Source organism: Fulmarus glacialis, unplaced genomic scaffold (assembly GCF_000690835.1).
Source record: "Fulmarus glacialis isolate BGI_N327 unplaced genomic scaffold, ASM69083v1 scaffold12721, whole genome shotgun sequence".
NCBI classification, from domain to species: Eukaryota; Metazoa; Chordata; class Aves; order Procellariiformes; family Procellariidae; genus Fulmarus; species Fulmarus glacialis.
In genome coordinates, this window is record NW_009193646.1 from 3,003 (window position 1) to 29,369 (window position 26,367).

The 26,367-nt window shown below is 41.8% G+C and overlaps 1 protein-coding gene across 1 annotated transcript in view; it reads left to right on the top strand.

Annotated features, from left to right (window-relative positions):
* The first annotated feature begins 8,931 nt into the window (after positions 1-8,931).
* LOC104083876 (cytosolic phospholipase A2 epsilon-like) overlaps positions 8,932-26,367 on the top strand; it is a 19,788-nt gene continuing 2,352 nt past the window's right edge. Inside the window, exons 1-15 of the mRNA XM_009587529.1 lie at positions 8,932-8,974; positions 9,821-9,957; positions 11,235-11,366; positions 15,685-15,748; positions 16,340-16,506; positions 16,651-16,743; positions 17,127-17,164; positions 18,335-18,470; positions 19,931-20,067; positions 22,169-22,391; positions 23,075-23,189; positions 24,211-24,348; positions 24,832-24,939; positions 25,404-25,595; positions 26,121-26,287. Coding sequence (XP_009585824.1) covers positions 8,947-8,974; positions 9,821-9,957; positions 11,235-11,366; positions 15,685-15,748; positions 16,340-16,506; positions 16,651-16,743; positions 17,127-17,164; positions 18,335-18,470; positions 19,931-20,067; positions 22,169-22,391; positions 23,075-23,189; positions 24,211-24,348; positions 24,832-24,939; positions 25,404-25,595; positions 26,121-26,287 — 1,875 coding nt within the window. The 5' untranslated portion in view covers positions 8,932-8,946. The remainder of the gene's footprint in view (positions 8,975-9,820; positions 9,958-11,234; positions 11,367-15,684; positions 15,749-16,339; positions 16,507-16,650; positions 16,744-17,126; positions 17,165-18,334; positions 18,471-19,930; positions 20,068-22,168; positions 22,392-23,074; positions 23,190-24,210; positions 24,349-24,831; positions 24,940-25,403; positions 25,596-26,120; positions 26,288-26,367) is intronic.

Genomic DNA, 26,367 nt, shown 5'->3' on the forward strand with positions numbered 1-26,367 from the left:
TTAGAAGTCCTGTGGAAATAGATAGCTGTATAGAGGATTGAGATTTTTATTAATGCCCCCCTTGCTGATGATGACCCACCCCCAAGGAGAACACTATGGTATGTCTTTGCAGTGTTCTGAAATACTGGTGAATCCACTGATTTTTATTTTTTTCAGTCCAATGATCATGAAATTACTTCATTCGTGATATAAGTAATTCAGTGGGATTTCTGAGGCCCGCATAAATGCTTGTTGTTTCTGTGGGCTCTTTCTCTTCCTACAATCAGCCCTTAGGTGGCACTCTTTCAGAGGAGAGTACAGCAGCTGAGTATCTACACCTGATCTTCACTCTCAACACCATCCCAGAGATGCTGCTTTCTGTTTGGAAGTCTGACACTTCTGCTTGTCCAGAGCATCTAAACCAGATGTTGCTCCTATGACAAACACTGTATTCTCCTTCAGTTCTGTAAAGCTGAAGTATTTGGGGATCAAAGAGTGGAGGTTTGCATCTCCCAAGAATTCTTTAAATAAAAAAAAAAAAAAAAAAAAAAAATTTGAGATGTCACGCTGTGCAAATTCTGGTTGAGCTGGGGCTGAAGTGTGATAATCCTTTAACAAATGAAGAAAACAGGCACTTTTGAAAGTGGATGAGCTCATTAGTCTAATGTACCACTTTATAAATTACACAGAAAAGGCAAAATGTCATTATCTGTTATGATCCTGTAGGAATTTATGAATATACTAAACACTAATTGTTGCTTAGTGGAATCATGGGAAAAACTCTATGGCATTTTTGAAATTCTCCATGGCTTTTGCTTTTTTTGCAAGGGAGGATTGCAGGACCACCTGAGCTTATCTGAATATCTGAATTTTTTCCTTAAATCCTCCTTTCATGGCACCTATTCCACTGTGGTAAAATTTAAATTGCTCTAATAAATCAAAGCCTCTCTTTTACTTTAAGGAATTATTCTAGGATGGGGTAAAGGGACAGGGATGGAGACAGCCATCCATGGCTCCTCATATCTAGAGGGCTGAAATCTCTTGATTGCCTTGCACAGTGAAGATGGGTACAGACCAACTCTCTGAATACTGTGCTAGTGATTGTCTGCTTTCCTGACTGGCAGCTGGACTTGCTCCCTGATCAACTGACACCACCAGAAGACAAACTCTGCCTTGTTAATGCTCTCTGTGTGTGTATACATATATATATATCAACAATCATCACCCACTGCTCCTGAAGGAGAAGAGAAGCATGAGCATCATCTTGTCCTTTTGATGACTCCTTGAGCACAGCTTTTGAGGATATTCTTTTTAAAATATCTTTCCACTAAGCAGCCATTTTATAAAGCCCTGTCTGTAACAGTCACAAGCAGAGGTGCTGTCAAGACTGATGCCAGCTATGCAACCACTTTGAAGTCTGAAACTTTGCTAATAGGACTGTTTTCTTCTCCCTTTTGTAGGAGTGGAACACAGTTCTGCAGGTGTGGGCAGAAGGAGTAGTACTTCTCACTGGCTGCTGCTCTTCATATAAGTAGGTGAATATGATGCACTGAAGGATGATTTTGACAAACTGCTTCTTGTAAGTAACTACAACATCCAGAATAACAGACCGGATTCTGCAGGCTTTTTGCATGGCCTTTGAATGGAAGAAATGTAGCAATAACTGAAGTCAGTACTGGAAGACTTGAGTCTTCCTGAGTGATGTATTTTCTTCATTCTGACCCTAAAGCAGAAGGGTTTGGTGGATGTGATACATCATTTCACTCCAGATGTGAATAAAAAACTTCTCCAATTTAAAACTGTATTTTTCTCTATTTTACATTGGATATCTAAGGTTGGATATCAAGCCAAAATGTTATTGATGCTTATTATTTCAGAGCAGTTGTCTTTTCATTAGATATCTTATGTAGATCTTATCTGGATTACGCCAACTGTTGTCACCTGGAGAAATCTTCAGTGCTAGGGAGCATCTGTTCTGGATAACCTGAATCTTCAAGTGTGTCCAGTTAAGACACTCCCTGGTCTTGAAGTCTGTCTTTGCTTGAGAGTGAAGTATTCCAAGGTAGCTCTTGCTCTGAGACTGGCTGGGCATCACTCTGCTTGTGGGAGATGGTGAGTGATTGCCTTTGCATCAGTTGTTTGTTTTCCTCTTTCCTTCACTTATAAAACTGTTTTTATTTCAACATAAGAGTTTTCTTGATTTTGCTCTTTGTATTCTCCCACCTGTACTACTGCTGGGGGGAGAGTGAGTGTGCAGTTGCATGGATGCTTAGCTGCTGGCTGGAGTCAACCCACCACAGTTTATTATAGTTACGTTGATGTATCCCTTTACTTCATTTATTTGTAAGTCAGATAAGAGCAACAGATCCATAGACTGCAGGCTAGGCTTTGTCTTATGCTTAAATTTCTTTGGGATTTATCTATAGCAGTCTAAATTTTCCAATCCCTAATTCCCTCTGCTTGAGACACTATGACACTTCCTTTATATCCATGGTGGAGTTCAAGTATCAGGCCTGCCTGAGTATTGCTGCTAGATTCAAAGTCTTGCTTGCAAGGTCAGCTGACAGAAGACCCCAGACCTTAGAATCATTTAGGTTGGAAAAGATCTTTAAGATCATTGAGTCTGACCATAAACCTAACACTGCCAAGTCCACCACTAAACTATATCCCTAAGTCTTTTAAATACTGCTGGGGATGGTGACTCCACCACTTCCCTGGGCAGCCTGTTCCAATGCTTGACAACCCTTTCGGTGAAGACATTTTTCCTAGTATCCAATCTGAACCTCCCCTGGTGCAACTTGAGCCGTTTCCTCTCATCCTATCAGTTGTTACTTGGGAGAAAAGACCAACCCCCACCTCGCTACAACCTCCTTTCAGGTAGTTGTAGAGCGTGATGAGGTCTCCCCTCAGCCTCCTCTTCTCCAGACTAAACAACCCCAGTTCCCTCAGCCACTCCTCATAGGACTTGCTCTCCAGACCCTTCACCAGCTTCATTGCTCTTCTCTGGACACGCTCCAGCACCTCAATGTCCTTCTTGTAGTGAGGGGCCCAAAACTGAACACGAGTATTCGAGGTGCGGCCTCACCAGGGCCGAGTACAGGGGGACGATCACTTCCCTGCTCCTGCTGGCCACACTATTTCTGATACAGGCCAGGATGCTACTGGCCGCCTTGGCTACCTGGGCACACTGCTGGCCATGCATGAATAAGTGTCCAGATAAAGTATATAAATAGTTAGGTCATTGTTAGTGGGCTTTTTTAAATACTTCATAGATGATGCTGCTGCACACCTACTAGCTGCCCTCCTTTGCTGTACTGTGTACAAATGCTTTCCAAAAAAAAAATGGGGAAGGGAAGCAAGCTTCTAGCTGTAGGTAAATAACTACAGCCTCAGAGTGGTGTAGGATGATAATCATAGTCACTGGAGAGAGCTGGGCACTTCCAAAGAGCAGTTCAGCTCTTAGGTGCTACCAGAGAACATTTTATTTAGCCTGTTTCTTTTCATTAACTAGTCATGGTGACTCAGCTGCAATTACAAACTCATACTCAATACTTACCTCTGTCCGCCCATGTCTTTGTAGGAAAAGCTGTAATCAAGAAAGTAATGAGAGTGAGTCTCAATAAAGAACAAGCACTGAAGTTGTCATGAGATCTTTTCTTCTTTTGCTTCGGGAGCATGATAAATTCCATTGCCCGGAGGCTGTTAGCTCACGCACACAATCGCATGCTTGACTGGTGGTGTAGATCACATTTTAGAGCCTCTAGTGTGGGACCACCTTGTCTCCTGTGAGTTAGTGATAAATAGGTGATATCTTTTGGTCTGAGCTGAAGAGGCAGGTGGATCCTGGGTGCTGTGACTTAGCATTCCCTCAGTGGTGAATGGGGTGACTCCAGTAGTGCTGTTTGAGAGGAAGGTGCTCTTGAGTAATTCAGTCCTTGGGAGCTGTCTCCTCAGCAATAACAAAAAGCAGCTCGTGCATTTATTGTCATTGTCACTTGCGTCAACTCAACTCGCCTCAGATTGTGTTGAAGTACTTATGAAATAACCTGAGAAAATTGACGCAACTAATTTGTAAATAAGGCCTAAATTGGCAAGGTGAGTGTGAATATTTTTTTCTGGTCATACTGGTATTAGAACAAAACTTTAATTCTAACAGGATGTGAACACAATTGTGCAACTTATGTGCAACAAACAATATTAAGTCAAACAGGTAATTTGTCATTGTTCCATAAGAAAGATGTTTCCCATGGTCTTCTCTGTATTATCAAAGCAGGAAATGCAGCTTAATGTCTCTTGTTCTTCATCTTACGCAAATGCTTTAAACAGGTGCTCTGAAAATTGCATGCGGGCTTGATTTATTACGGATTTCAATCACCGTCACTTCAGATTTTGTCAGAATCTAGGTCAAAAAGGGATTATGAGTGACTCAATTTCAGGATGTTTTATTGGAGTCATGTAAATGAAGTCTGATATTTGGAGATGGTGCCCGACAGCTTTTGTTTAGGGGGTTATGAGGAACAAAATCATTAGTATTTTTAGAAATAAAATTGGACCCTGTAGCAGCATTGGTGTATCAGAGCTCAGATCAAGAGGTCTCTCTGGCTCTTTATCACAGCACCTTTCCCTCAGAAGTTAGTGGTCTTGCAGGGCTTGTGAGCTAGACTCTGAGGGCTTTTCCCCCTTTGGCTTATATTAGATGTTAAATAGCTGTAGGAACCCTGTGAGAATTTGGAGACATCACTGGTTATCAGTCTCAAATTCCTGTGAGAGGAAAGTGATTCTGGGTCTGTGTCAAAATTGATCTGGGATCTTGGTGGCAAATGGAGTCTCCAGCTCCCGCAGCTGCCCCTCCAGAGGCTGCAGAGCCTGTGCTGGTGCTGCTGCAAGCGGTCTGCTCCTCTGCCACCCGTGTTGCAAGTTATGTGGCCCAGTTTAAGTGGCTGTGTGACTCCAGACCTCGTACTGCCATGCTACTAGTACTGCTGAAGGCTTCTGTTGTTATAATGGTATTGGTGAAATACTATCATGTCTTCTGGCCTGCGGCTTCCTGACTTCTGACTCACCTGCACCACTGTTCACGATGCACAATATCATGTTATCAAGTAACTTCCTACTACTGCTGGGCTGCGTCTGCTTTTGCATGGGAGAGCTGTTTAGGTGGAATGCTTCTTTCTCAGGATGTGCAGATCAAGCACGTATAGTATAGCGACATAGCTGCTTGAGCAGTTAATACTGCTTAATTTAATTTATGAAATCCACAAAAGGCCCAAATGTGGAGATTGTGGAAAGGGTGGGAGTTGAGTGGGGAGCATGGCATATTATCTAACTGGATGGATAACTTTTATTCTTGAAGAGCTGGAGAGAATCCACTGTCATCAAACTGAGCCATGAAGTGACTTCAGAGCCTGAGCTCAGTGGTGCGATGGCTGTCGTGTTCAGCCTCCTGTAACAGCATGAGCTGAATCTCTTCTTTCAAATCTGGGAGCGTTACTTCGAAAGCATTATCATAGAATCAAAGTGAAATAGATCTCTATTGTAATAAGACTGCTCCACAAAATAAAAACCCAACCCAACAAAAAACCTGTAGCTGGGAACTCATCACGCTTTTTTGCATAAATGATAGTACAACCTAAAGCAGGAACTTTTATGCATTCAATGCCTGAGTCTATGAAACACCAGACTAATTATAATGATCATTTGAAACTTTATCTAAGGCAGCTCTCCTCTACAGGATAGTTTGAATAGTCAGATACTTTCATTAGAAATGGTTGAAAGTCAGATTTTTTTTTTTTCATAAGAAATCCTGCTGCTTCAAAAAGGGGTTGTCTGTCTGACTTAGAAACTCAGGAATTCTAAAAAATAAAACAAACAGTTTTAAAAAAAACTTACTTCAACTGCAATTTCTCATTATTGAATAACAGTGGTTTTATTGATTTTAAAAATGTTTAACGCAATAGCTGTCTTCTGTCATATTTTAGTAATGGTACTTTTGTTATTATGTATTGAGTGCTATTACAGAAAAATAATGTGAAATTATTCTAAAATGAAAAAGAAATCAGACTTGACAATTTTAACGTGAATGTTCAAATGTTTTGGAAAAAAAATCATATGTAGTTATTTGTGTTAAAGCTTATATGGGTTTCTACATAATTTAGTTGAAAGTAGCACTTTCACTAAAAAACCTTTCAATAACAAAAGCTCCTGCTGGCTCTGCTTACCCCGTAACATCCCTTCTGTAACAGCAATAAGGGAGAAGAAAAGCCACAAGCTGTTTTCTTTAACTATTTGCCACTGCCCATGAGAGCCAGCCTGCACATTGTGGCTGTAATTTGTAGTGAACTTGGCAAAACCCCTTGCAGTTGCGCAGGAGCCGGTGAGAGCTGGAATGCTGCTGTTTGGATGTTCAGATCACTCCACTTGGTGCTGCCAAAGCACAGGTATGGATTTTAGGACTAGAAAAAGTAACAGTAGATATCAGTAGTTGCAATGTTCTGTTAAGTCTTCTCTAGTTTGTGAGGGTTGCAGCTGCGCCGAGACATCCCTCTGTGTGTGGTTAGTCAAACCTTAGGGTGGTGGATAACTATTTTATTTTGGGATTAGCCTACAATAAAATGCCATCTCCTTCTTTCCCCTAAATCACTGTGGCATTAAAAAAAAAAAAGAAAAAAGAAAAAAACCCATCTTCATGTGGCACAGGACAAGTGCATAATTGGTGCTTCGGAAATCAGTGGAAGGTGGAGCTATGAGTCAATCTATATAGCTCTTCTTCCCTGCCTCAGTTGTTTGGAAAATAGTGTGGTCCAGGAGCAGCTGCCAGCTGTGAGACATACCGACTGGACCATTATAGTGTTGTCTTTTATGAAACAGAGATACTAATGGGATCGTCAGCCTATTCACCTTTGGTAAGACGAAATCAGCAGTGGGGCAGGAGGATCTCTTTGGCTGTCTTGGTTGCAAATGCTTGGGGAATTTTGATCCTTAAATGTCAAACGCGTCTGCAGTGGGCAGATTTATTAGTAAGAGCAGCAGATAGATGGTCTTGGTGAGATGGAGATGTATCCCATCATGAGGTGGAGAAATGGTAGGGCCGCCTGCTATTGCCATGGCGAATCTGAGTAGAAACTGAAAACTAGGAATTGTTGACTGTTGGGTTTCATCATTGGCCTCTCTCTTGGCTCCTTGTCCCCAGGATCGGTTCATCCGAGCAAACCCGCACAGGAAGATTGGAATCAGGAGGAGGAATCATGGAAGACCGCACAGTGCTGAAGACGAGGTACTATAGAGAGGGCAGCTTCTGGGTTGCAGGGGGAGGGCTGCAGGGTATGGACAATGGCCGTGCTACCTGCAGTCTTCCATCAGCCTTTCCCATCTCTCCCGAAGCTTAACTGTTATTATGAGAGGTGCTATTTTTTAACGGTTAGTTAAGGGAATATTTGTTTGGTCTGCGAGTGTGCTCTCTAGAGTGGAAAACATTTACTATGACTTAGGGGTTGGGAAGGTGAGGAAGGTGATGAACTTGTGGTTTAGACGCTGGGCAAGGAACCGGGAGAGCTGGATTTTTGTCTTGATTTTACTGTGACATCACTATACGATGGTCAATGTATTGCTACACCTCAGTGCTTCTCCTTGGTAAATCAATCAGGTCAGCCTAGTGTTTTTCCATGTGAACGTATTTTTAAAATAATTTTTTATGCAAAAGTCCTGAATAAGCCAGGGCATTCTGAATCACCTATTTGTGCTCTTGGTTTTTTTTTTGGTGTATGTGCATTCATATGCAATTATAACTTTTATTCTTGCTTCTTTGTGTTTAATTGCATAATCTAACACAGTGGCAATTTTACTCTCATTCTATCAAATCTGTAATTCCGTTTGTGTTTGCAACTTTCCATTTTCTTACATTGTTTAGAGATTTTGTGATTCATGCTTTCCTCAGTTCTGGTTTTCCTCCAGCTCATGGTTTATGTACATATACCAGTTCTGCATGTTGTGGTAACGTGGTTTCATTTTGATTAATGTAGGCCCTATCTATGGATGACAGGTTGTCTTTACTCAGTGTCACAGAGAGCCAAAAAAAAAAAATTTTAAAAAATACAGCTTCTTCTGCCTTGTGTCATGTCAAATTTGCACTGAAATGCTAGAACTGTCTTATAGGGAGCTGGACGTACGTGTGAAATGGAAGAGTGCTTACCCCAAGCCTCTGATTTCAGCCTTCCTCCTGCTGGTGTAACCGAAGAGCTCTGGAGTCCCATACTGGGCTGTTCACTTCTATAACTGTTCTATCCCTCTTTTAGTCATTTCTTTCCTTTTAAGGGTCAGGTATTTTGGTATGGTGAAGGATGTTATGGTGTTAGGTATCCCACAACCAGATTGGCCAGTAGCAGTGATATCTTGACCAAGGCGTTATAAAATGGAGGGTATCTGTCTTGTTCTGCAGTAATGTTACGGGGCAGATGGGCAGCAGTCCCTGCCGGAGGAAGGAGGGCATCCCATGGTCCCCAGGCCAGCACACCGGGAAGTGCTGTGCTGTAATCTGTTGCACTCAGCCTGAAATTTGAGGAGCAAACCCTGTAGTTTGAAGGTAGCTGGGTTTTACAGGGGCAATTATGTAAGGATTTTTTTGTGATAACTATCTTGTGATAATCCTTACTACTCCTTGCATTAAAACTTAACCTCCAAAACCTAAATCTTAAGAAAACTTACTCTTAAATACAACTAGTTAGTAAATGTAGCTGGAATCTGACATTACATGGTGTCAAATCACAAGAAAGAATTTCTTCTCAGAAATTGTCTCAAATAATGAAAATGAAAAGATATTCACTGCATTAATGAGAGAATGGCCTTTGCCATGCTATAGGATAGGCTATGTTAGTTATATCTGAGTTATTTGCTAATAATTAAGGTATTTTTCTCATTGTTCTGCAGCCAGAAGTGCCTCAGTTGTGCTGGCTTACTGTAAAAATTATAAGCATGAGAAATCTACACAAAGCAGATCTGTGTAAGTATCACTGATGGCATGTTTATAGGTTAGCGAGAAAATCACTGTCACCTGAATTTAATGCTCTTGTACTCCTGTTGCTTGGATTACAGTAATGTCTCAGGTTTTCTGGCTGAAGAAGTTATATCTGTTTTCATTTTCATTTAGATTCAATTAAAATAATCTAGAAAACAGTTAACAATAGAAATGAAATAGAGTAGAAATTAGATGTCGGGAAAGAAGTTATCCTTCCCTTCACTGGCTGCTCCGTGATATTTCCCTTTCCCCTAACTCTTCCGTGCCCCTTTATCCACAGGTTGCCCATTTCCCTTCTGAAAGGGGCACCTTTATGAAAGATACAGGAAAAATCAGTGGTTGTGTTGGGTGCTGCTGTGTTTGTCTTCATTGCTATATCACTGTGGATGACTTGTGCATTACAATTAGAACCCGGTCAAAAAATCCCCCAAAATAAATTCTTCATTTTTTTGAGAAAGTGAAGTTTTGGAAATGAAGTTGTATATGAATTTGCTTGGAGCCTGGCAAATACTTGAAAATAGAAGTAAAAAATCAGAGGAGCTGGAATACTTAGGTTCACTACGGTTGAAATTGAATATTTTGGCTTCTGTTATCAAATAGAATTAGTGGTTTAAAATTGGTTTTTGTTTGGAATTGACATAAATATAGATAGAAAAGTTAAATAACTCTAAACTCAGAATGTTTTCCTTTGGGTCTAATGAAATATTTAGGACTCCTCAGAGGTTAATCTTTTTTACCCCTGACTGGGCAAGACACATAATAAAAAAGTACTGAAACACTGAAATAAAGAAATAATAAAAAAGATCATTATGCATCTTTTTGTTAACGCAGTGAGCCAAACTGATTGCTACGTCAAGCTGTGGCTGCCAACAGCTTCATGTCGGGAAGCCCGGACGAGAACTGTACGCAACTGCAGAAACCCTGTCTGGAATGAAACTTTCCACTTCATGATACAAAGTGAAGTGAAGGTAGGATCTGCACCTGTGGTAGTGAGCAAACGCTTTCTAAAGGGGACATCTTCCTCTGCTGCGTGCAGACTCTTTAGGAGAGCCTTGAGGCTTACTTACATAGAGGCTGGAACTCAGTTGTGCTGAGGAATAGGATGGTAACGGAAAGATACAGAAAGTGTCAGAGATGGCACGAGAGATGCTGTTTCCTACCAGCAGGTAAATATGGAAGCCTTGGTGTGGATTGTCTGGTGCCCTGACTGGTCTCTGTCATCTTCTAAGCACTAGAACCCCATGAATTGGGTGGGAGGTTTTATATCTTTATAGTTATATAAAGATTAGTTATATTTTCTTATATGCGACTGTGAAAGCATTTTTGATGTATGTTGCCATGAGGTTGTAATACCTGCTTTATACAGTAACAGTGATGCCGTTTGTAAATTATAAGAAGTACCGTAACTTAATGCTGTTTTTTAAAAATTTAAAAATATCTTTCAATACTAACCATTCCATTGTTAAACAGGCATATTTTCAAAAGCCTAATAGACTATAAGAAAGCAAACCGTATGTCTGACTTACAGACTTGTAATAGAACCATGCCTATCCCATGCTTTGAAAGAGTATAAGCTCAGAGGGTTATGGATCATCTGGAATAAAGTTGAATGCTTCTTTCTGTCCCAGAGCAGTTGTAAAAAACTCTTAAAATGTTTGTAGAGTTAGCAGAAATACATTAGCAGTCAGAGTGTGAGTGATAAGAAGGTCTAGACGTGGGGTCAGCTTCCTATGGCTTAATAGTGCTGCATCTCACGCTGCTATGGGTAATCTGAGCCCTGAGGAACTGCAAGGGGAATCACTACAATTTAAATCTTGTTAAAAGAGTTTGTTAATGTGCTTTACTTTCCATTTGTAAAGAGCTAAGAGTTTGCCCTCTATTATTACTTTCTGCCGATACGCCAAAATTTCTCAAGATAGTAATTTTGAATCCACAAAAGATCTGATGAACAGCACGTGTAATCTCTACTCTGTCCAGTGCATATTACCATCACGCATGTCACTTACCACTTATGCTGCCTTTCTTTTGAGTTCTTGTTCATTGCCAAATCTGATGATTTACCTCTTCTAGAGTTAGTCTCTGACTTTGCAATCTGAGCCACAGGGGCTGTGAACTGAGCTGCACGTGGTCTGTCTGTCTGCATTGAACAACGCAAGGGCTGCACGCTGACTCTTGCTAAACCTTCCTTTTGGGCTCAGTAGTCCCAGAATATGGCATTTACATCCTTCTCTGCCTCTCTCCTCAGAACGTCCTGGAGCTGACAGTCTGCGATGAGGATACTTTTACACCAGATGACCAGCTTTTGTCTGTTCGTTTTGATGTAGCTAAAATCCAACCTGGAGAAAAAGTTCACCTGAGTTTTGAGTTGAATCCAGAGGTGAGAAATGAAAAGACGAGTGAAATTAAGTGGATAGATAAAGTAATACTCTAGATCAGAATTTTGTCCCAAGTTACTACCTATATTAAACATTACAGTTGTTCTCACTCAAAGTCACAAAGACTTTGTTAAAAGGACCTTATTAAAGCACAAAGTTAAATGCTCAGGGTTTAGGAGGGGTCAGAAACGGTCACCCCTCTGTTGTGATTGCCATTAGATGCAAAATGGCTTTCCTATTCCGAAGTTTTTTTGAGATTTCAAAAATGTCTTTTGAAAAAAATAGAGAGTGCAAGAGTCAAAACTGAAGAAGCTGATGGTTGGAGATCTCGTTGCTGTTGTAGGAGACTGACAGAGCAGGGATGGGAACAAACTTGGCCCCCTTTCCGGGCAGCTGCCCTGACCCTTTGGCCAGTAGCTCACTAGGGGTGCCTTTTCTCAGCTTCACCAGGGGTTTTGTCTTGTGCTTTCAGTAAATAGGCTTGGTAAATGATTATATATCCTCATGAAAATCTCTCAGTTTTTTCCTCCTTCTGATAAACAGCAAAATTTTTTTTTTTTTTAAAAATTCTGAGCAAGTCTGTTTATGATCTTTTGTTACAGGGTTACAGATTTCTTTTAGGGGCACTGAGCCAGCACAGAATGGATAGGGCTTGATGAAGGAGAATCTCCTCAGTATTTTATTCTTTTCTTCTAGGTCAGTACGTGACCTAAGAGTTTTGTTTGCTGCATATGTCTCAAAGAATATTGTGTTTGGTTGTAGAGGGGATAAGGAGTTTCTTATGAAATGTTTGGTGGGTGAAGTTGCTGAGAGGACAGGTGGAGAAATCACACTCGTCTTTTAAGAGAGCAAAATATGTACTCAGATTATTTTCTGCAAAATATAACACCTTCTCTGTTTGGAGGCTGTGTAGTAACAAGACTTCAGGGCTTTTTCACACTTCCGACAAGGGCTTGAGTTTACAGTTCCTAGGAATTGTGTTTATTGTGCTCTGTTTATTTCTAAACCACTGTGTCAGAGAGGCTGTCTGGAAAACACTCTTGCCTGTGTTTTATATTACTATTGCTTTGGAGAGTGTTTATTAACTACTCTTCTAGAAAGCCAATCCTTACCAAGGATTTAAATATATCTGCTCCAGCTGGCTATGGCCTTCCTTAGAAAAAGCCTCATGTGACTGAGATCATCTGAGGTGTGATTCAAGTCGTGAATTTGCTCTGAGGCATGTGCAGAGTTGCAGAGTTGGCTTAATCCATTGGCTTAGCAAGGTGGAAGCTGGGCAGATAAGACAAGGTGAGCTGTGTCTCAGGAACGTCTTGGTCAAGCCATCCTTATTTGGATCACGACTCCTACTCAGGTGCCCGTGAGGCATCACAGATTATGGTCTGTACATGGATTTTTAGAACACTTAGGGTTAATTTTTTTTAAAAAGTGACTTAGTAATGGAGCATGCTGGGCAACCTTAATAATAGGCAGTACTGCTACCTCTGCCCATAATGATTTCTTTCATCTACCAAGGTATCTCAAAAGGAGGGCTGAGGAGGCTCGATGGGTAATGTCAGAGCATCAGGGTTGCTTCCTGCTGTGCCTCTTGCTCACTGTGTAGTCTAACAAGTCTTTCCATTGCTTTGCTCCAGGTTTTTCACCCACAAAAACGTGAATGGGACTTAACAGAAATATGATTTCTGTGAGTGTGTGTACAACAGCATAAGAAGGATGGGAAAATAAGGCAGGCACAATTAGGCAGACGTTACGAGCCAGGGTCTCCTGAACATTGTTTCTGCTGTTCTTTGGACAAAGTTGGAAGAGACCGTCAGTGAATTTGGATAGTACAGACTGGTCACAATCTGATGCTTGATAAAGTCTGCCTTGCATCTCTGTAAGGTGATTGCGTATTAAAATCCATCCCTCAGCCTTCTGTTACAAACTATTGCAACCTAATTCTCATGAAACGGAGACTTTGGGAGAGAGAAGCAAGCAGAACTACCTGCTGCTGGGTTACATGCCACAGAAGCCACCTGAGATGTCTCATTTACTGACATGAACTAATAAATATAAAAATACTCACTTTTCACCTTTACTGTAGTGATGATTTTACCTTGGCAGCTACATTATCAGACTTGGCACGGTTTTCACAGTCTCTTCACAAAGTTGAAGTATGCTGTGCAGCCAGACAGAAGGGATATTTGGCAGTAAAGGTTAGTTCTTCTGAATATGAATGAAAATTTTTACCATCACTCGTCAGAAAGAGATTTATACTTTCCACTAATTAGTGTTTTTCTCCCTCTGGGTGATACAGAAGATTCCTCTGATTTTTTTTTTTTTTTTTGTGTGGTATTTCCTGGATTGACTGATCCAGCAAATAGCTGCAGTGAAGTAATACAGTTATTCAGTCCCTCTTATGTTGTTGATATGTTACTCTTTTCTGTTGCTGTTCCCTGCTCTTACGCTCTTGCCCCTTTTTCACCTTGATTTGGCACTTGTGAGTGCTCTCTCTCATTCCCCTTCATAGCTTCAGTCTTCCCTCTTCTCTCTTCTTCCCTTCACCCTGGCAATTTTCATTTTCCAAGTTGGTCTCTTCTCCTACCATTTTTTTTATGTTGAGTCACTATACTCTGCAAATTCTTTTGTTTTAACCCAGACATACTCACCACCTAGGTCCATTTATTCTCAAGTATGTTCTCCTACATAATTCACCTGTTATACCTCCCTTCCTCAGCATTGATTGACCCATGTCTCGTCCTACTAATAAATGAATAACGGGACTTTCACCCCGTATTCCATACTTACTCCCCTCTTCCCCTTGGGGAGACAGTTGGTTTGTAAACAGTAGAGTGGTGGAGAGACATGAAATGAAAGGGTGGCCAAAGAAGGCTTCATCCATTTACATTATGATGCAGAGGGTGTGGGAATAGCAAAACCTTGCAAGGGGGAGTTATACAAAATCATCAGAGCTCTATCAAAGGAAAAAGTTTATTTGTTCATTTTCCTTAAATGACAAATAGATCTTATTTTCAGAATCGGGAAGAACTAGAAGTGGAATTTCTACTGGAAAACATGTGAGTAAAGCCTAAATGTTACAGAATTTGTCATCAGAAAACTTTGCATTTTAGAGAGGGTGGTAATGCAGCATTGGGGAAATGGCTCCATGTACCTGTGGTAGACATCCCATCTCAGCATCTTCCCCATAGTTGCTTTTCTCTCCCGAATCTGGTGAAACCCCTTCTTGAGTGACAGTCTCACCTGCTATTTATAGCTGAGGGTGGGTGTTTATTTTGTAATTCAACCTGAGGAGAGATGATGCTGATCAGGGGAGGTAAGAAAGAGGGAGCGTCCCTAGGATCTATGGGACTGTGACCTGGCAGTGAGCATGAGACGGAGGTGAAAGGTGGAAGTGCTGATGGCACTTAGCAGCTAGAAAAACTGAGCTCGGAGAACTATTTGCATGTAAAAGATTATTGCTCATATACCCACTCTTAAATAAACCTTTTCCTTTTTGCTTTTCAGTCCAGGTGTATCTGAGAACATCATTACTAATGGCGTTCTAGTGGTAATTAATTGTTTCATTAATTGTTTCATTTTTTTATGCTTATGTTCTTATGGTAGGGCAGAACTGAAGGATGTAGTTGGAAGAACTATGCCTTTAGGCATAGCCTTTACTCTTTTTCAGATGAGACGCAGGTGTGATTGTAAAGTTTTGAATTTGGTCATGCTCGTAGTGCCTTCTGTGTTGGGAGAGGCTTGGACAAGCGCTCTGCCACAGTGCCAGTGAGCTGCTCACTGCTGAAATGGCAGTAAACAAGGAAACTTGGGAAGGGAGTGAATCCAGTGTCACTGCAGAGTTTATTAGTGAATATCTACCTTGGAGACGAAGGCTCTTTTCACACCATGTCCAAAGTACTGTGCGATGCTCCTGTGCTGCTCCTTCTTCCTATGCAGCACTCTCGAGAAGTTTCAGCTTCATCTCAAGGGTGTTAAAGTACAGGCCCATCTGTCCAGTTGTTCTGCAGAGTTGTAGGTATTCTTCAGCTCACTCTTCTGTAGACAAAAGTTGACGTGTGGCCTAGATGGGGAGAAAATCTTTTGTATTAACTGTTGGGGGTTGAATGGTATTTAAATGTAATGGGACAGATCCCCGGCTATCTTAGCTCCCTTGACCACAGTATTGCTTGCATGATTTATACGAAAGTATCAGCCTCTGCAATTTCTTCACGTTCACAGGACATCATGGCCAAGCCTGGTGTTTCTACAGGACCCCTAGATCCTCAGTGAGGATCCTGAACTGTTTCTGTGACTCGTGATTTTATTGCTTATCTCTTCCAGTCTCGTGAAGTTTCCTGTTTGGAAGTACATGTGAATGAAACAAAAATGAAGAGCCCTTACACAAGTGACGTTATTGATTTAAATCGTTTGTCATTGCTTTTGGTGCTATGGGAGATGCAGCTGAATCTAGATAAATATTTGATCTGTTTTCATCTCTGTTTGTATCAGGGCTGCTTGGGGATTGAGGTGTTTCCTGAATTACCTGCTTGCTAGTAGTGAGAATCCTCTGGAGATGGCGTGACTGTGTAGCTTAAGGGAAACTGTGGAGGTGGCTGGGAGACTCAGAAACATCACTGCAGCGTGATGGAACTGAAATACCTGTGATGAGAACAGAAAGTAAAAGAGGAGAGAGACAACTCTCAGGAGTGGAGAGACTATGGTGGAAACTCGGGGTGTGAACGCTGCTAATGGCATCCACTGGTCTAACACATGCTCTCCGTCGCTTGGCAGGGGAGAAGTTGCAATGCTGCACCGGCCTTTTGCTGCTTATTCAGTCTGGCCCTTGTTCACGCTGATCGTGGTGGAGGAAAAACATTGTGGCCCAAATTAACGTTGACTGCATTAAGGCTGAAACTTTACTTGGGGCACTTTTATTTGTTATTTTTCAGGGCTAGATGCAGTTAACATTTCTCTGAGGTTTGCTTCTTGTTCTTAGGGGAAGATTTCACATTCATAATGAAAGGATCCTACGAAGAAACCCAGGATGTTTCCGTAGGTCCTCGCTGCAGACGGGGAGGCAGTGAAACCACCGTGTTCCACTACGTCAAGCACAGTCAACCCAGACTGCACATGACGCTGCCAAAGGAGCGTTTTTTCTGTGGTGTATGTTTTGCTTGTGGACGGTGATAAGAGCTAAAGTAACTTTTGGGAGAAGAATGATGAATTAGCCCTTCTCTGGTAGATGTGTACCTATGGGTTGTAAATAATTTTCTCCTTATAACAATTTTTTTTCCCACTTTAATTCAGCATGGCTCAGCTAGGAGGGAAATGGATGTACGTAGTCCCCTGGCTGTGCCTCTCCATTCTCTGGACTTGGGAAAGAAAGTGACAGTGATGAGAGTGAGTAACCTTTGACAGTGTTTGGAATCATTTCAACAAGTGTTAGCTATATCTGTGTGATACCTGATCCGTTATTAGTTTTGTTATTAAAAATGTACTAGCTGAGTTATATGTATGCTCAGCTCTGCATACACTTGGAAGTATTATTCAGGGAAATTCAGGGAAATTATTCAGGGAAAAAGTAGCGTATTCAGAATTGCTGATTGCTTTAAAAGTATTTTAAAAGCAGGATCCTAGTGGTGATTGTGTGCAGAAGGCCTGAGAAGAGACCAAAGATTTATCATTAGACTATATGTCTGAATAATTGCTAATACTGTAAAACTTGCTTTTGCAAACTTTCAATTCTATTTAAAATTTATGGTATTTTCATTTTTGATTCTCAGGGTGAATCTTATGAGGTGTCTGTGAAGGAAGAAGATGGGTAAATCTTTTATTTCGTTTGAATGTTTACTTCACCACCTCCTATCCTTTTGTAGTATCATCTTTAGATGAAAGGAAGTTACAGCTTAAACTAGCTCATTTCAAAACCGGGAATAAAGATTGTAATTGGTTAAAGACTACTAAAATATGGGGAAGGGTTAATACGTTTTTAAATTGATTGGTAAGAGTTCAGCATAGAATAGGTGGTAGGTAGTCAGGGGTATAACCAGTCACAGTGTTTTTCCTAATGTTGATGCTTCCTAATTTTGATACTTAAGAATCCCTCTGTCTTGTAACCTTTGTCTATAATACATACACGTTTATGTGTAACACATTTCTAACATGCTTCTAACACTGTTATGCATTTACCAGTCCTCTCCAGGTCATTTTTCAATGAAACAAACGGACAGTAATTAATTTATTGCCTGGCTTGCAGTGATTTTATGAAGGGCAACATTACCCCCTACTGATCAGTTAGCTACATTGCAAGCACTAATTGCAGACAGATGATAAATCAGAGGTTTTTACTGAATATTAATTATGAGTCACAGAAGGGACAAAACAACCTTTTGGCTGAAAAACCCCTGAAACAGTAGCCCTGTGAAAATAGAAGTTATAGAATTAATGATGCACATGATGTTCATACTCATGTACAGATAAGAAGGGATACACTTAAGAGACATCTTCTGACTCAAGTATTTACAGCACAAGTTCTTAGTAGAGATAAGCCTAACATGGTATTAGGGTCATTTTGCCTAAAGCGTGTTAAGTTTAAGTAACAGCTTAGGTCCCCTCTGCTCTTCAGGAAACGCACACATAGCAAGAGAACGTGAGGAGGTGTCCAAATTTCAGCGTGCAATGTGAAACAGCTTGAATTCAGTTCTGTTCCTTGTTTTTCATCAGCAGAGAATTTGTTTCCTTTAACTTCCTCATGATTGTGTGAAATAGTTCAGAACATGACTCTGGTCTAAAATCTCCCCAGAAAGGCAGAAATACAGGGCCTGTGATATCCGTGTACCTGCTTTCATTTGCATAGGGGAACCTTCATGTGCATGGAAGTAGCCTTTCTTTAAACTGGTTTATTGTTGTTGCTGGTTTTGCTTGATGTCTCAAGCAGTAGCTCTAGAAATGGCTTACAGGTAATGTGTCTTGTTCTGTTCTTATGCTCTAGTTGCAAGAATTTAGATTTGCGGTTGGGGTTTGATCTATGCGCAGAGGAGCAGGATTTCATCTGTAAAAGGAAGAAGGTGGTTGCTGCTGCTCTGAAAAATGTTCTTCATCTAGATGAAGACCTGCAGGAGGATGAGGTATGTGGGACAGCATCTTGGGAACTTGAAGTATTCTGTCCCACTTTGAACGAAGTGGATGTGATGTACTTGCATGACTACCCATATAGCTCTTCCACATCTTCTAGACTAAAATGTACAGGCCAGATTGTCACTTGCACCTAAGACCATATCCAAGAATTTTTGACACAGAGGATAAAAGAGGAACTGTCAGGAGGTCAGTTATAGCTCCTTTATTCTCTGCCAACCTCCATCCTCACTCAGGGGCACCCAAAGAACATATATATTGAGATGAACGTATATATAACCAAGCTTGGTGAAATTTGGTTGCTTGGACTGAGACCATTTCTTCTCAGTTTGGCAGCTTTCCACTTCTCTGCTGCTGCACAAGGAGGAGAGGAAGGCTGCGACTCTCCCTTAGCACACTGGTACAGCAGCATGTCTTGTGTGTTTTTCAGTGTGTTAGCTCTTGCTTTCTCCTCTCCTGGGGATCCCTGGACTCAGAGTAGGCTGCTCTGTTACTGGAGGACAGTAACCTGTTACGGGCCTGTGGTGCTTGGAGCAAGAGTCAGGGAGACACTCTTCTGCAACTGGGAGAATGTGCCTGTGTGGGATTTCCTCCACTGCTCTGTCCGGCTCCCAGCACACCCATCCCTTGACGCTGTGTGCAGGACAGCATTTGTCAACCAAGTCAAAGTGCTCGTGAACTTAAATAACAAGTAGAATAGGACTTGTTATTATTAAATGAGAATAAAGGGTTATTGAGTCATATTAATTAAAAAACAAAAACCCAAAACCCCCAAGTAGTTGGCAAAATACAGTGAAGACAAGATTAAAGGTAATGGCAAGATATGTTCCAAAAACTGAATAAATATATTGTCTCAGTTTTTAAGTGCTACCTATGGGGCAAAAGGAGGATGGCTAACAGAATTGCTGCATCCCTGAGGAAAGTAAGACCAAATTACATATAGCATTGATGTGAGGGAAGGGGGAGGTAATCTGGGTAATAAAGAGGATGTTAAAATAAATCTATAAAGCTTGGCACCATCTGCCTGGAGAATAACAAATGATGTATATAAACCTAGAGGAAGAAAAAATGATGCAGGCAGCTTTTGCTCTGCTCCTCTGACCTCAGTTATACTCAGGATTTTAAAATGTGTTTTGAGGGAAAGATGTGAGGAAAAATTAAAAACATCCAGAAAAGACTCTTTACAAATCTGAAAATAGATTATGCCATACAAGAGCCATGCTTACAGCTTCTGACTTACCACAGCATCACCGATCAAGAAGATGCTTTCAGCATACGCAAAGTCCCACCGAAGGTTACACAACTCAGACGCACACCTAAGCACTGCCATGAAGAGGGTGAATTGAATCCAAACCTACCTGAATCAGGGTGTTGCTGTTACTTTTTCTGCATGCCCATCACTTCTCTATTTCATCTGGTGATGAACGACTCCGTGTCTTTGTGTGTTGAGCAGGTGCCAGTGGTGGCAGTCATGACCACAGCAGGGGGAGTGCGGTCCATGACAGCTATGTTTGGCAGTCTTCTGGCTCTCCAGGAGTTAGGTCTTTTGGACTGTGTCTCATACATCAGTGGTTTATCTGCCACAACATGGTAAGGAGAGTTGGGCTTGTGCTTGCTGTTTGTGTTAGCAGAGTGATAACCTGGTGAAACATACTGCCTTGCTGACGAATTTTACTCAGCGTGATGCTGGGACGTGGCTTCCTTTTGGTGCTTGCCCATTTCATGGGACCTTTCAGTGCTGTAGCCCTTATTTCTTCTAGCTACAAGAAACAAACTGAGTGAGAACTACGATATTTCTATAATTGCACTGAAGTGTTTACAGAAACTGAAAGAAAAAAGCACAAGCCAGGATGGCTTACCTGTATCTCCCTGCAGGTCAGTGTAGGTGGCAAACCCACCCACAGCTGTTGTGTGGCTCGGATACGTGCCTTTCTGCCATGCCATACATTATGAGTTCTCCTGGGCGCTGGACTTGTTTCTGTCATAAAGTCGGTGCCTGGTGCAGAGAATGGGTGGGTAAAGTGGTTATTTTTTGATGAAAATTCTGTATGACTCAGCTCCATTTCTCATTTCCCAGTTACCTGGCAGAGAAGATTCCTAAATAAGATGGGGGGTAGAGGTGTCTTGGTATTTCACTCTGGATGAAAAGTGGTTATTTATGGCTATCAACAAGAGACTGAATAGGGTCTGGTAGGCCAAAAACCTGGCTTTTTCTTGGGAATGTAAGAAATGGGGATTGCTTCCTGGGGGAGAAGTAAACCTTTTGATTGCCAGTGCAGACAAATCAGATGTTAATCATGAGTCAGAGAAGATGCTGCAGATGTGCAAGAGAAGCAATGCAGCTGGAGTCCTGGGGACTTGAATCTCTGAAAGGATGCAGACCCAATCCCTGAGGATGCTTGAGAGCAATGAGGAAATGAAAGTAGGGAAATATTGTTTTCCCTTCCTTTGAGTATCTCTTGGGTTATCTAGTTGCGTGTAACGCTTCAGAAATCCTCTTGTAATATTTGTCTGGCTCAACTCTTATGCGGCTCTGAAAAGGAGAATTTAAAAGAAAAGCCCTGAGAAACACGGAGTGTCATGCACACAGTGTTGACTGCCTTGCAGGAGTAAGAAGGGTTTAGGGCTTTAAAACATTTTGCCTCTGGAATGCTGCTCTAAAGAGATACATGAGACAGAACTAGAACAAGTGGGGTGGGGATGAGAAGGGATGACTGGAATCTGCCCGAACTCTGGAAACTGAAATCTCAAGCAGACGCCCTGTGGGTGCCAAGAGTCTGAGGTGACCCGCATGCCCAAGGAGGGGAGCTCTTGCACTTGTCGAGGGCAATGTTTGCTGCTAAACTCCTGCTGACCTTCTTACACACAGCGTCTGAAACAGCTGAGGGGACTGGCCTCAGACAGAAGCTCTGGCTTGAACCGGGACAATCGAAGAGTAGTTCTAGTAAAAGAAAGACATGGACCTGTTGGAGCAGGTCCAGAGGAGGGCCATGAAAATGATCAGGGGGGCGGAACACCTCTCCTATGAAGAAAGGCTGAGAGAGTTGTTCAGCCTGGAGAAGAGAAGGCTTCGGGGAGACCTTATTGCAGTCTTTCAGTACTTAAAGGGGGCTTATAAGAAAGACGGGGACAAACATTTTAGCAGGGCCTGTTGCAACAGGACAAGGGGGAATGGCTTTAAACTAAAAGAGGGTAGATTTAGACTAGATATAAGGAAGAAAGTTTTTACAATGAGGGTGATGAAACCCTGGAACAGGTTGCCCAGAGAGGCAGTAGATGCCCCATCCCTGGAAACATTCAAGGCCAGGTTGGACGGGGCTCTGAGCAACCTGGTCTAGTTGAAGATGTCCCTGCCCACGGCAGGGGGGTTGGACCAGATGACCTTTAAAGGTCCTTTCCAACCCAAACTATTCTATGATTCTGTGATATAAAGCTTGTGTTAAGTTACGGGTGTTGCTTTATTACTCTCTTGATTCTGAGAATAAACAAGCTAGGGTGATTTTGAATGTATCCCTGCAGCAAAAATATCATTGTATAGTCTAAATTCTGCCTGAGCTTTGAACTGTTCTTCCAAGGTAAAAGTTGGAGGGCGAGAACCTTGCGTATCCTGAAACAAAACGCTTATGTGTGGTATAAGCCCATGAATTGTTACGTACCCAGTGATGAACCACAGTATGTTTCTTTTTACCAGGACCATGGCAAAGTTATATGAAGATGCAAATTGGTCACAGAAGGATCTCAGAGGGCCAACTGGTGATATCAGGAAACATGTGATCAAGAGCAAGCTGCACTGTTTCTCGTTGGATCATTTGAAATACTATGAAAAGGAACTTTGTGAAAGAAAGCAAGAGGGGCACAAGCTGTCCTTCACGGATTTATGGGGACTCTTCATTGATTGTATGCTACATCATCAGGTATTATATATCCATCCCCTATTCCAGAGGATTTCTAACTTTCTGTGTCTAAAAGTCTGGATTCAGTTGTAGGAAAAGCTCTCAAAACTTCTGAGGGGTCTGTCTTTGGCTTTTTAGAAGAAAAATAACACAGTAAGCCTAAAACGTGAGCATCTAGGGGAAGTGTCTGAGCATGTAAAAAGTCAGGGTGTTAATGAAACTGATTTTCCATCTTTAATTTCAGATCAAATGAGCATTCTAGTAACATACAGAGGTGAAGTGGCTCTGACAGAGCTAAGTTCAGGCATAGCAATATATAGCCATACCAGCAAACAAAGCTGTATTGAATGAAATGGGCCCTGGTTGACTTTTATCGCAGCACCTCCAAGGTAGCTAAATACTTTTATCTTTCCTTAAAGCAAGTCATATCCTAGTGACTGAACAGACAAGTTTATCATATTTTCGCTCTATCCCCCATTCCAAAATTCCCAAAAGCATCAGTGATAATGCTTTGGTGAAGGTTGATGACAGATAACACGTGAACATATTTGTGTGGTCAAACAACTGAAGTACACAACTGAATTACACAGAACAAAATCTGCTGAGGTTTAGGAGACGTTTCACTGGTAGTCCATGCTTAGATACCATATTAAGTTCATGTATCATATTAATCTTTTACAATGACTTCTGTTTTTTATAAACAGGGAAGCACTCATAAACTGTCTGATCAGCAACTGGCAGTAAATCAGGGGCAGAATCCGCTGCCCATATACCTGTCCCTCAATGTCAAGGATGACTTTAGCACTCTGGATTTTAAAGGTAATTATTATACACACTTCTATAAATCTGAGGAGTTTGCTTTTAATGCTGGGTGAATGCCAAAAGCATTTACTGTAAGTCCAAGCTAATAAATCTTTTAAATAATTTCTTTTTTTCCTCTGTCTTCACATCTGGGTTCTGACTTGGATGAAAAACATGCATCCTAATACTATGGAAGGGAGATACCTGTGCAAAGACACTGCCCTGTGAGGGGTGGAGATGCCTTTTGCTTGAGAGCCACCACTGCTGCTCTTTCTCTCTCTCGTCCCCACCTACTCCTCACAGCCTCTTTCAGCTGCTGGGGTTTCTGCCCGGGCAGCAGTAGTCCAAGAGAGCAGTGAAGAGCTGGGGGAGGAGGACAAGGAAGGGAGGAGAAGGGAAGATGTGGAGGGGGGGGTGAGAGCAGGAGGCAGCTCCCAGCAGCCAGAGAGGGATCGGAGGAGGGGCAGCGGTCTGTGCCCTGATCAGGGATGCCGATCACTAACTGTTTCCACGGCGTTTTCTGGCCCAAATGAAGCAGGAGGTCCCGCAATTGAATCTGATCATCTGCTTCTAGGCACAATCTGCAGTCCCAGTGTGTTCGGCCCAGGTTTGGATGGGTTTTGGTCCGAGTTTTTTAAGCTTCACAAGGCAGAGACTATCAGATACAAAGCATGAACGGTAGCTGGTGTCATCGCTGACTCAGAAGAACTAAAAACGCCACATCTTGCACAGGGCCTTAGCGATCGGTGGACTTCCAGCCCCAATTTTTGCTTCCTAGTATGGAAATGGACCTGAGCCCCAAGCTGAATGGATTTTCACAGTGTTGGTGGAGGAGGTGAATTTAGCTTTTCCATTCACCAGTCTAACACGCAATACATTGAAGGGCACCTGTTTGTTTCAGAACATGGTGGTTTGAACTGCCTTTCACCGACATGCTGAAGCTACAGGCCTTGTCCTTCCAGCTTTTGATTCTCTAAGCTGTTATTTTTACATGTGTTCAGGTGGTTGCAATAAGTCCTTCTTGATGCCTTATTTGCAGAGTGGGTGGAGTTCACACCTTACGAGGTGGGTTTCCTGAAATATGGGGCCTTTGTTCGTTCGGAGGATTTTGGTAGTGAGTTCTTCATGGGTCACCTGATGAAGAAGATCCCAGAGTCACGCATCTGCTTCTTGGAAGGTGATTTACTATCTCAGAAAAACATCGCCTTTATAACCACATAGTTGGCTACACAGAGTTGGCCTCTAATAACTACTGGTCTGTAAGTAGCCATACGAGTACACCAGATACATTATCTGATGCAATTTAAATCTTAATGAACCAGCCAAAAGTGGAAGCAAATTCTTGAGACAAATGCAATTAATTTGCTGAACTTTTTAGATTAGACCAAAACAGAACACACACAGTAGAACTGATTTTTGAAGTATTTAAAATCACAGTATGACTTTCATAAACAGCCAAGTTTCTAAAATGGCCTAGTCATAAGCCAGACATTATGTGGAATAGCATGGCATTTGATATTCGTACTAAAATTCATAATATTTTATATCTAAAACAGTGCTAACTTAAACAACCACAGAGACTGAATCCAAGTAGGTTGCCATAGCTGCGCTCTAAAAATTCAAAGTAATATTAAGTATGGCTTTTTTTTTAACTTTCAAGGCACATGGAGTAATATATTCTCCCAGAGTTTTATGGATGCTGTCTACCTCTCGGGTCATTCAGAGGACTTCTGGCACAGATGGACCCGAGACACTGAGCATGACATTGGTTAGTTATTTGGATTACTTTCCACTTGCATCTGCATTGTCTTCACACCTCTCTGAAGTGGGAAGCCTGACATTTGGTAAAGGGTTTGGTTTTGTGTCCTGTTTCTGGGTTAGGGGACACCAAGCCTTTGGGAATGAAGGAAAAACAGGAGAGAAACAGTGGTGCTGGAAAACAGGAGAAAACATTGCACTGCTCACTGTGCAGCATCCCTGGGGAGTTATGTTAGTCACGAGAGGGTAACCATGAGTCCCTTTGGGGAGGGAGAGGCCAGACGGGGAACAACAAGGTGATGCTGTGACACTGAAACCCACCTCTGCCCAGAACGGTCTGCATGTTGGTGCGTACACTTTGTCACAGATGGGGCTGTGGTGGTTTGGCTGCCCAGCCCCATTTTCTTTGTTAGTATCAAAGAAACACGCTAAACAAATGCAGACATATATACCCTCTTCTCATTCTTCCTACAGAGGAACACCCTGCTCTGCCCAAGAAGCCCCATGAACAGACAACTTGCTTATCCGTTCCCAAAGGTTGCCTTTCCAATACTCTTCGAGAAGTGATGACTGGACGGCCGGTGGTTTCAACTTACCATAATTTCCTCAAGGGCTTGCAGCTACATAAAAAGTATTTAGAGAATGAGAGCTTTTGCATGTGGAAAGGTAATAGTAAATTGGTTTAGATGCATCTTTGAAGGTGATTTGAGTGCTGATACTTGCTGAGGACAAGCATTTGATAAGTTTTAGCATAAAGGCAAATTTTGATTAATTTTATTTGATTAATACGTCTGTGGAATTCATTTTGCTGAGCCCCGGGTGATTTACTGCTGGTCTTATTTCTGCCTTGGAGAAGCCACAGCAGGCTTACTTGAATTCTGTTCTTCCCAGGAAAAGCTGCAAAAGAATGACTTACAGCTTCCACTGAAGCTAAATAGCCACAAACTTACACCAGTTAAAAAAGCACTTTGGATGAAGTTGAGTCTCAGAACTGCTTCCTCTTACTGATCTCAGAGTTGAGCTATAGATGCTAAAATTGTGTTGAAGACAAATATTTAACTGTGGGCTTTGTGTCAAAGACTAATATAAGTGTGGGCTGTCTTTTCTTTCTTTCCTTGTTATGCTGATTTGGAAAAAAAATGGACTTGCTCCTGCAGTAATTAATTGATAATATAAGTTTTTGACTTTTAGACACAGTGCTGGATTCTCGTCCCAACCAGCTGAATGAAATGGGTGACTACCTCAAGCTGATAGATACAGCTTTCTTCATCAACACCAGCTGCCCACCCATTCTGAGGCCAGAGAGGAAAGTGGATGTCATTTTGCATTTAAATTACAGCGGAGGATCACAGACTCTGGTGATGTTTTGAAGTAGTGATTCTTTATCTGTATGACTCCAGCAGCTGAATTACCACATTTCTCTTCCCCCTCCCCCCCC